Raw genomic sequence first — 11,060 nt, 5'->3', positions numbered from 1 at the left:
CTGTATATACACATATACACATATACACTGTATATACATATATACACACACACAGAAAAACACTTATGTATATACTTACCTGTTTGTTCGGCGGGTGGGGGGTCTTGCCAGGGGGGGGGGGGAGTTGGTCGGTTGCTTACTCGGCCGGGAGGGGGGGGGGGGGGGGTGGCAGGTGCATGTTTCGTGCGGGGGACGGGGGGGTGTTGAGCGGGGAGCGAGCTGAGCGGGGAGCGGGGGGTGGTGAGCGAGCTGAGCGGGGGGTGGTGAGCGAGCTGAGCGGGGGGTGGTGAGCGAGCTGAGCGGGGAGCAAAGGGTGGTGAGCGAGCTGAGCGGGGAGCGGGGGGTGGTGAGCGAGCTGAGCGGGGAGCGGGGGGTGGTGAGCGAGCTGAGCGGGGAGCAGGGCGTGGTGAGCGAGCTGAGCGGGGAGCGGGGGGTGGTGAGCGAGGGGAGCGGGGGGTGGTGAGCGAGCGGAGCGGGGAGCGGGGGGTGGTGAGCAAGCGGGGAGCGGGGGTGGTGAGCGAGCGGGGAGCGGTGGGTGGTGGGCGAGCGGAGCGTGAAGCCGGGATTGAGCGGAGCAGGGAGAGAGTGAGCGGAGCAGGGGGCGGGGAGCCAGGGGAGGGGTGTTAAGCCGGGATTGAGCGGAGCGGGGAGCGAGCGGGGTTGCTTGTCACCTGTGCCGGAGGGGGGGCGGAGTGGCGGGGGGCGGCTCCCCATGCAGCAGGATGAGTGGGCGGGCACTTTATGCAGGAGCTGGATCGCCGGGGAGGCGCTCACCTATGCTCGGGGGCGGAGGGCGGCGTTCGGCTCATGAGGGGGGGCACGGGAGGTGCGATCTGGTGGGGGCCCCTAGGGGGGGCAAGATGGTGGTGGCCCCGGGGCTCGAGCCCCGGGAGCCCCGCCTATAATCCGGCCCTGGAAGGTATGGTTCTTTACATCTGCAGAGGAGGTGGCAAGTTGGATGGACCAGCAGGGTCTTTAATGCTAGGGAGCGCAAACATCTATTATTTTTTTCTGAGGAAGTTAGACGTGGGGGTCCTGTGGGAGGGAGGTGGAGGATGGCGCTTGTGGGTTTTTTGAGACCTGTGGAGTAGTAAGCGGGTCAAAGGGTGGGTTAAGGGGGGAGGGGGTCCTCCGGCAGAGGGTTTTTTTTTCTTTTTTTGGGGGAGGTTAGGGGGGTTAGGTGGATGCAGTATGGGTGAGTTACCTTTAGGATGGCCAGATGGCTAACGAGGTGAGAATTTTTTCATGGAATATAAGAGGGGCCAGCGACAAGTTGAAGCGTTGTCAGATTTTTGATGTTATAACAAGACACCTTCCCGCTATCGTTTGTCTTCTTGAAACCCATCTGACTATAGATAAGGTACATAGATTTAAAAGGAGGTGAATTGGCTCAGAATATCACTCACTTATTCAAAGGGGGTATCAGTCCTTATCCACCGGGAAATAGACTTTGTATTGTTACAACAAAAGATCGACAGGGAAGGAAGATTCGTGTTCCTGTTGGGCCTGCTGAAGGGGATGAAAATGATACTGGCTTTTTTGTATAATCCCCCTCCAGCGTCCTTTACTGTGTTCCATTCCCTTGTCTCCTTTGTCGAGAGGCATGGTAATTGCCCACTGATGATTATTATTATTAATCTTACTTTTGATGACGGGAAAGACAGGATGAGCACATCACATAACATATGCACAGGCACCACGAATCGTAGTAGATTTTCATACTTCTGTGAGGAAGTGGGGTGGCTGGATGTCTGGAGGGAACTATATGGGAATAAAAGGGCCTTCTCATGTATGAGTAGGACATATCAACCGCTGTCACGCATAGATCTATGTTTGTCCAATACAACTTTCTTTAAGATGATACGGAAAATGGTGTACGAGAATATTGTTATCTCCGACCATGCGCCGGTGATGATAATTTTGCACTCCACCAGCCAGGGCCCTAGAAGATTTAAACTGAACCCCCACTGGATAACAGTCCTCCATTCATCAATTGATCTCAGCAGGGAAATTGATCAGTTTTGGGAGTATAACTGTCTAAATGTCTGGGACTCCCTTAAGGTATTTTTAAAGGGCCTATACATTAAAAATATCATACAAGCAAAAATCCGGTTTGGTCAACAGGAGCAAAGCCTGAGGAAGGAACTAGGGGAGGCAGAACAGGCCCTGTTTGAAAGTAGTACAGAGGGTTCTAGGAGTAGAGTAGTCGAAGCTAGTGGAAAGTTACAAGATTTCTTGCAAAAGAAGGCTCAGCATAAAGCTTTTTTTGGCGCTCAGAAACACTTTGTGGAAGGGGGGTAACCCGGAAAACACTTAGCAAGTATGATCCAAAACCCAGGGAATAGGCCCCTCATTAGTGCTATTAGGTGTGCAGATGGTAAAATAACCAAAGACCCAGACAAGATTCTTTCCTCCTTGAGGAGCTTTTACGAGGAGCTGTACACATCTGAACAGATGGAGTGTACTGTAGAGATCAGGAACTATTTAGAGGGCACTACAATTCCCCAGGTCTCCCAGGAAGAAGTGAGTGTCCTGAACGCGCCTATCTCCTTGAGCCTGTAGTCGAGACTCATCCCCCGGCCCTGATGGGATCCCATTCAGTTTGTATAAAAAATACGCAGATTCGCTCTTACCCAAGCTTCTGGAGGTGTTTAGGGCAATTGGTAGAGGGGGAGCGGTTTCGAGATCGATGGCAGAGGCGGGTATTGCATTGATCCCCAAGAAAGATAAAGACCCATTGGAGATGTCTTCGTATCGCCCCATCTTCCTCCTCAATACTGACCTAAAAATTATTTCCAAAGTTTTAGCTTTGAGGTTGCAGAGAGTGATTCCTCTCCGATCAAAAAGGTTTTATTCCAGGGAGGAGGACAGTGGACTGTGTCCGGAGGCTACATGCGGCCATCGAAATGGGGGAGGGGGACTTCCGCTCCACCCTGTCGCTAGACGCTGGAAAAGCGTTTGACAGGGTGGAGTGGAATTTCCTTTGGGCCGTAATGGAGAGGTTTAACCTGGGGGATGGATTTATTAATTTAGTAAAATGCATGTATACTGCCCCGAGAGTGAGGATACGGGTGGGGGATAGAGAATCGGATACGTTTTTACTATCTAGAGGTACCAGACAAGGATGCCCGCTGTCCCCCATGTTATTTGCCCTATACATCGAACCGCTTGCACTTAAAATTAGAAACGAGAAGGGCATTGAGGGGGGAGGTAGCGGGGGGCTTAGGGATAAGGTCTGCTTATATGCAGACGACATAATTATGTATGTACGTAATTCTCCCAGGTCAATTCCTAGGGCCATTCAGATAGTAGAAGGATTTGGTAAGTGGGCAGGCTTAAAGATCAATTGGAACAAATCCAGCCTAATGCCTTTGGACGAGGAGGCTAGGAAATGGGGTAGTGAGGAAAGTGGATTGGCCTGTACGGATAATTTCAGCTACCTGGGCATAAAAATTTCGAATAATTTGAAGGAGTTCTACAGACAAAATCTAGATCCTTTAATAGAATCCCTAAAAAGGAGAACAGGAAGCTGGAAGGGGCTACCCCTTTCCAGAGCGGAAAAAATAGGACTAATTAAGATGATTCTCCTTCCCCAGATACTGTATGTACTAGCTGCCTCGCCGATTTGGCTGGATGATTCCTTTTTCCATTTAATTGAATCAATATTGAACAGACTTATCTGGGGAAGAAAAAAGGTCCGGATAAAAACGGAACATCTTTATGGACCGGTGGGGGAAGGGGGGCTTGGCCTCCCCTTCTTCCAGGGGTACTATTTAGCTGCCCAAATGGACCGATTGGTGAAATGGAAGAACGACTACCTGTTAGTCAAATTGGTCCACATATCAAAGGGACAAACGGAGTCAATTATTGAGTTGTTTGAGAGAGCTCTCTCTTGAGAGAGTCATCCTATAAAGGGTGGATATCAGTGAGAACTTTGGTCAAGTCATGGAAGCGCTTCAAAAAGATACTCCAAATCAAGGGCTTTTTGCAAGAAACCCCACTATGGTGTAATCCTCATCTCACAGAACTTAGGAGGATCTCGGACTGGAAGTTTTGGTGGAGGGTAGGGTTAAGATACGTGTCACAACTAATGAAAGAAGGTCAGATGTTGTCCTTCCTGGAGCTTAAGAGAATTTACGGGTTGAATGAGGGCAATTGGATTCGATATCACCAACTAACACACGCGATGAAGGGTTACTTACACTCCCCTCACATTCAGGGGGAAACACATGAATGTCTAAGCTTGATAAGGGAAGCAACGAATCACAAAAAAATGTTGTCAAAGATATATAAGTTTATACGAAATAGTTTCACAAAGACAAGGATTCACTGGTATAGGAAGAAATGGGAGATAGCGGTAGGTGAGATGAGCGAATCAGAATGGAGCACTATATATAGAAACACTAAGATTGGGTCCATCAATTGGAATCATAGATTAATACACTTTTTTTTTATCTACCAAACATATTACACCCCACTGGTGTTGAAAATATAAGAAGTGACTCCAGATGCTGGAAATGCGCCTCTACGGGCGCAGACTTCCTCCATCTGGCCTGGCAATGTCCAGGGATCCTCAAATTCTGGAGAGAGGTCTTTCAACGAATTTCGGATGTACTGCAAATTGACTTGACTCCATCTATCCAGACGGCAGTGCTGAGGCTGGTAGAAGAGGGGGTGGGGGTTAATAGACATAAAAACCTTATCATTAAACTGCTCAATGTCGCACTTGTATGTATAGCTCGGAAATGGGGAGCTAGCGATTACCCTGGAGTGGACGCCTGGTTCAAGTTATCTCTGCAAGTAAAAAATTACGAAGTACTATGGCTCAGAAAAGGGAATAAGGGGGAAAGGAAAATTAAGCTCTGGGAAGAATAGAAGGGAAATGAGTAGCACCCATCTTCTCCCTTTCTCTCTCTCTCTATGTTATTTATTTATTTATTTTTTTCTTTCTTTTCTCTTCTGCCGGGGGACCAATGGGTGGGGTGGTGGTGGGGGGTTACTATGGATATTAATATTGTCTGTGGAATGATGTCAGGACAGTCACAATTCCGTTTATTTGTACGGAGTACTTAAGTGGGACAACCTATCGTAAATAGCTATAAGAGCCTAACAGGGTAAGGAAGACCCAATAAGCTGTTCCTTCTTTCCGTTTAGGAGTTGTTTGTATTCAGGCCAGCTGATAAGAAAGAATTTATACCGGAGGAAGGAATCAGAAACCTATGTAGTATTAACAAGGCTCTTGGTAGACACTGCAATTGTAGAATGTTTAATGTACGGCTTTTTGTTATATGTAAAGTGAATACCTGAAATACGACTATGTAAATTGCTGGTTGTGCCCATATACTGTGTTAATTCATGACTTCGTTTGATAATAAAAAAAAAAAAAAAAAATATTGGCTACTGTGGTTACGCTTTACTATATTGGCTACTGTGGTTACACTTTACTATATTGGCTACTGTGGTGGCGCTTAACTATATTGGCTACTGTGGTTACACTTTACTATATTGGCTACTGTGGTTACGCTTTACTATATTGGCTACTGTGGTTATGCTTTACTATATTGGCTACTGTGGTTACACTTTACTATATTGGCTACTGTGGTTACGCTTTACTATATTGGCTACTGTGGTTACGCTTTACTATATTGGCTACTGTGGTTACACTTTACTATATTGACTACTGTGGTTACGCTTTACTATATTGGCTACTGTGGTGACGCTTAACTATATTGGCTACTGTGGTGGCACTTAACTATATTGGCTACTGTGGTGGCACTTAATTATATTGGCTACTGTGGTGGCGCTTAACTGTATTGGCTACTGTGGTTACGCTTAACTATATTGGCTACTGTGGTTACACTTTACTATATTGGCTACTGTGGTGGTGCTTCACTATATTGGCTACTGTGGGGCACTGTGTCTTTAATTGCTACTGTGTGGATCGGCATTTCTAGAGAAAGAGAACAGTATTAAGTTTATGTTAAGATGGTGGTGGAGTTGATGAAGCAAGGAATTTTTTGTTGTTAAATCTGCAGAGTTGTGGCAGGAGAGCTGGTTACCGACATGTGACATAATAGTTCTTCACATGCCGGTGCGGGTGCATGGAGAGGGATTACGAGCTGAGCCCTCTCCATAGCCGGTACGTCTTTACTGCATATTGCAGCAAAGGCTTACCAGTAACACCCGAAGTATGTGCAAGCACTGATCATGGGTGTTAACCCACTGCATGGGTGCAGCAATCTTGGCAAGGATCGTTGTTCCCCACGACGTCATCAGGGAGTGGTAATCCGTCGCTATGAAAGCCTCGGCTCTTCCGAAGACCCAAGGCCAGTGATGGTGAATCTTTTGGAGATAGAGTGCCCAAGCTACAACCAAAAACCACCTATATGTTGCAAAGTGCCAACATGACAATGTAAGCAGCAACTTACTGATCCCTGCTGTATCACAGGTTTCAATCGTAATGGAGTCCTGAGGTCACCAATACAATAGAAAGATGATGGAGAACTTGGATTCAGGGTCCCTTGAAGAGGAACAATCAGGGTTCCCAGAGCAGGAGCTCCAACAATAATCTCTGTCCACACTTTCTCGTTCCTCCTATAGTCCTGGCAGCCAAGGATGTTGCTTTAAAATGGCTCTGAGCGTGGTGCGTCCTGGGCTGTATTGGACCGCTGGAGGAAGCCCTGAGTCTGGCAAACTCTGTGCTGGGGTGATGGCCTGGTTGCCCACAGATAGTCCAGGCATGAGTTCAGGTGCACAGACAGTCCAGGTGTATAGAGAGTCCAGGCATGAGCCCAGGTGCACAGATAGTCCAGGTGCACAGACAGTCCAGACTCAAGTCCAGGTGCACAGACAGTCCAGACTCGAGTCCAGGTGCACAGACAGTCCAGACTCGAGTCCAGGTGCACAGACAGTCCAGACTCGAGTCCAGGTGCACAGACAGTCCAGGCATGAGCCCAGGTGCACAGACAGTCCAGATGCACAGACAGTCCAGACTCGAGTCCAGGTGCACAGACAGTCCAGGCCTTAGTCCAGGTGTTCAGACAGTCCAGTTGCACCGACAGGCAAGGGACAAATTCAGGTGCACAGACAGTTCAGGTGCACAGACAGTCCAGACATGATTCCAGGTGCTCAGACAGTTCAGGTGCACAGACAGGCCAGACATGATTCCAGGTGCTCAGACAGTTCAGGTGCATAGACAGTCCATGCTCGAGTCCAAGCCTGAATCCAGGTTCACAGACACTCAAGGGATGAATCCATGTGAACAGTCCAGGTGCACAGACAGTCCAGGTGCACATAGAGTCCAGGCATGAGTCCAGGTGCACACAGAGTCCATGTGCACATAGAAGAGCACCCGTTGAGCTCCCTCTTTGACTATAGATTAGGAAAGAGGGGCTCAATGTCGTGGGTGTACAAAATATTGGTAACAACATTTGGTTACACTAACCCCCCCCGGCTAAAGAAGGATTTGAAAAATGGAAAACAGCGATTCCTGATCTATCTATGGGAGAATGGAATCGATTCACTTTCAATGGTTAAAAGAATTACCCCAAATGTGTCCCACACTATCTCTCAGATATTCATTATGCATGGAGCCCACTACTCACCAAAGTGATTAAACCATTTAAAAAAAAACAAGTGCCGAAAAATGTCCCAAATGCAGCCTGATAGATGCAGATTTGGTCCACATGCCTTGGCGGTGCCCAGAACTCCATATCTATTGGAATAAGGTTATAGGTCAGGCTGGTGTCAATATTCAACTGCAACATCCCAATAACTGAAAAAGTTACCCAAAAGTGGGAGTGACCGGCTCGCCGTGTGGTGAGTGACCGGCTCGCCGTGTGGTGTGCTCTACCTATTGAAGGGATTGCTGATGGCAAGAAAATGAATCCTATTTTACTGGAAGAATAAAACCTCATCATGGACGCAAGAGTGGGAAGGTCGGATGGATCTCCTACTTTGTGCATAGCAAATGGAAGGGGAAGGAAAGGGCACGGAAATAGAAAAGACAAGGAAAGTCTGGCTCATGCCCTGATAGAGACTAATAAAAACTAGAGGAAGGGTCATACAAGGAATGGGTTAATATAGGTCTGGGAAAATATTAGTAGCTTTTCTCTCTAGTTCCGCCTGTTTAGGTTGATATGTTAAGTTAATCGTCAAACCACCAGGGAAGGGCAGGGGAGGGTAAACAAAGGGGAAATGATATTATACCAGTGTGTATCAGGCTAAGAAGAAGCAGATACAATTATGTTATGATGATAGGTTGTACCCTGTTTGAGCTGTGACTCTGTAATTTTCCTTAAACTGTATGTAATTCTGTAATTTTTTTATATATATTAATTTTTAAAAAATGCGGGCATATCATATGCAGGCACACGAGCACAGGCGTATGATAAATGTCCCCCACAGTCTTTTTGAATTAATTATAAATCTGGAAACCTAAACTATTGGTCTTTAAAAAATAAAAGCTAAATGGTTGACTCCTCACTGAAGTTGATGACCGTAACATGGAGATGACCTTTCCCTCTTTTGCACTCAGCTGAATACTAAAGAGTGTGGGGAATCTACGCCTTTTACATGAGGTATAAATCAGTCTCAGACCTGCAGAAACCACATTTAAGACTTACAGAATCGAGAAATGTATCGGAAGAAGACGTTGATGCAACACATAAGGAAACCGAAAGCTTTTAATGTCTGCACAAAACTCCTACAGATGTTTGATGACATGTAATCACTAGTCTCTTGTTTATCCCATAACTTGTTGGGGCAGCAGCTCTGCAATAAGAGACCAGGACAAGATGCCAAAAATCATCAAAAACAACAGCTGCAAGATTGGTGAATCATGAACATTGATAAAATTGGGATAATGTGAGGCAAAACTCTCAGGGATAGAAAAGATGTAGTTAGCAAAGTGTTATAGGCAGTCAGTATAGACAGAGTAAATGTCACAAGACAAGACCTTCTCCCCAACAGCCAACAATGAACCAACAATGAGCCAACAATGAGCCAACAAAGAGCCAACAATGAACCAACAATGAGCCAACAATGAGCCAACAATGAACCAACAATGAACCAATAATGAGCCAACAATGAGCCAACAATGAACCAACAATGAGCCAACAATGAGCCAACAATGTGCCAACAATGAACCAACAATGAGCCAACAATGAACCAACAATGAGCCAACAATGAGCCAACAATGAGCCAACAATGAACCCACAATGAGCCAACAATGAACCACCAATGAGCCAACAATGAACCACCAATGAGCCAACAATGAACCAACAATGAACCAAGAATGAGCCAACAATGAACCACCAATGAGCCAACAATGAACCAACAATGATCCAACAATGAACCAACAATGAACCAAGAATGAGCCAACAATGAACCAACAATGAGCCAACAATGAGCCAACAATGAGCCAATAATGAACCAAGAATGAGCCAACAATGAGCCAACAATGAACCAACAATGAGCCACCAATGAGCCAACAATGAACCAACAATGAGCCAACAATGAACCAACATTGAACCAACAATGAGCCAACAATGAACCAACAATGAGCCAACAATGAACCAACAATGATCCAACAATGAACCAACAATGAACCAACAATGAGCCAACAATGAGCCAACAATGAGCCAATAATGAACCAAGAATGAGCCAACAATGAGCCAACAATGAACCAACAATGAGCCACCAATGAGCCAACAATGAACCAACAATGAGCCAACAATGAACCAACATTGAACCAACAATGAGCCAACAATGAACCAACAATGAATCAACAATGAACCAACAATGAGCCAACAATGAACCACCAATGAGCACCACCGGCCAGCGAGATGAAGCAAATCAGATTTTCTGTAAAATTTCCTGTGTTGATAGAGAAGATGTTACTAATAATGTCTGATGAACTCATGAACTTCTATTATTTGTCTTAATCTTGGTCGTTACGATTCCTGTTCTATTTCCTAAATAAATGCAGAAAGTCGTTTCATATCATAAATAAGACTCAACGCTCCCAGTGCCGTTTCTGAGCAACAACAAGTAAAAATCCATCATCGATCTACAAAACATGAATTTTATAAAACTACTTAAAAATGTTTTGATAATTGTATCATCTCTGGATTTTAGATCTCAGCCTCTTGGTTCTGTCTTTTTCTTCTAAAGTAATTGCCGGGTAGAGTCTTCTTGAGTTTGCTGTTGCTTTGGACGATTATTGCGGCTTCTATTATTGGAAAGAATAGGATTAATAACCAGGCTATGTTTATTATGCCAGTATCAGAGGAACCTGACTGGAGGGAATTGAAATACATCTGTGCTGCACTGAAGATGACGGCAACGAGGAGAAACAGGATCATGGTCCTTGTAGCTTTGAGTTGGGTTTGGAACTTAGAACTAGAAAATCCTCCGTTATTCTTCTTCATTGTCCACATGTGATGTATAAGGGACCATGAGGTGATGACGGTGGAGATGAAAGCTATAGTGAAAGGCAGGAAGCAGCTAAGGACGGAGGATACTGCTCTGTATTCTACATTCTGGCTGTACGCCATACAGATGAGTAGAGATTGCAATGTTGCGTTCGAGGAGGGATTTACGTCGCAGAACCAAAATACCGGACAACTTATAGCAAGAGAATAAAGTCCTAACCCAAAGAGGATGTGCAGCATGTGAGACGAGAGACACGTCTTCAGCCAAACCAAGGTGCGGAGACCAAAGCTGGTGATAGCGGTGCAGTAGTAGACACAGAGCAAGGCCATCAACCAATAACTGTACGAGATTAAAAACATTGTAAATATTATAATCCAGAGAAAACCTTCTGTTGTTAAGAAAAAAAGGGGACAAAAAACATATAAAAAACTTTCTGTGATCACTATGCAGTTTAGAGAGACATTGACCAGAGCCTTGGCCATGTAGACCTTCTCAGACACAATCAGGGGAAGTCCATCTCTTAGGTTTCCTACATAAACAAGCAGGATATTCATGTTTAGGGCCATCCCCACCACAAATTCAAGGGTTAGACCAACTATGAGGAGGATGAGCTCTGCAGAAGCCAT

The 11,060-nt window shown here is 45.7% G+C and overlaps 1 protein-coding gene across 1 annotated transcript; it reads right to left on the bottom strand.

Annotated features, from left to right (window-relative positions):
• Positions 1 to 10,133: 10,133 nt before the first annotated feature.
• Positions 10,134 to 11,060, bottom strand: LOC140075671 (taste receptor type 2 member 2-like). Its single transcript, XM_072121828.1, has one exon. The coding sequence runs from the start codon at positions 11,058 to 11,060 to the stop codon at positions 10,134 to 10,136; it is 927 nt and encodes a 308-aa protein (XP_071977929.1).

This window comes from Engystomops pustulosus, chromosome 8 (genome assembly GCF_040894005.1).
Source record: "Engystomops pustulosus chromosome 8, aEngPut4.maternal, whole genome shotgun sequence".
NCBI lineage: Eukaryota > Metazoa > Chordata > Amphibia > Anura > Leptodactylidae > Engystomops > Engystomops pustulosus.
This window is presented reverse-complemented; position numbering and strand designations above follow the sequence as displayed.

Bases quoted from the DNA above. Each gene is read 5' to 3' on its own strand.
- LOC140075671 (XM_072121828.1), bottom strand. From the start codon at position 11,060: ATGGCTTCTGCAGAGCTCATCCTCCTCATAGTTGGTCTAACCCTTGAA.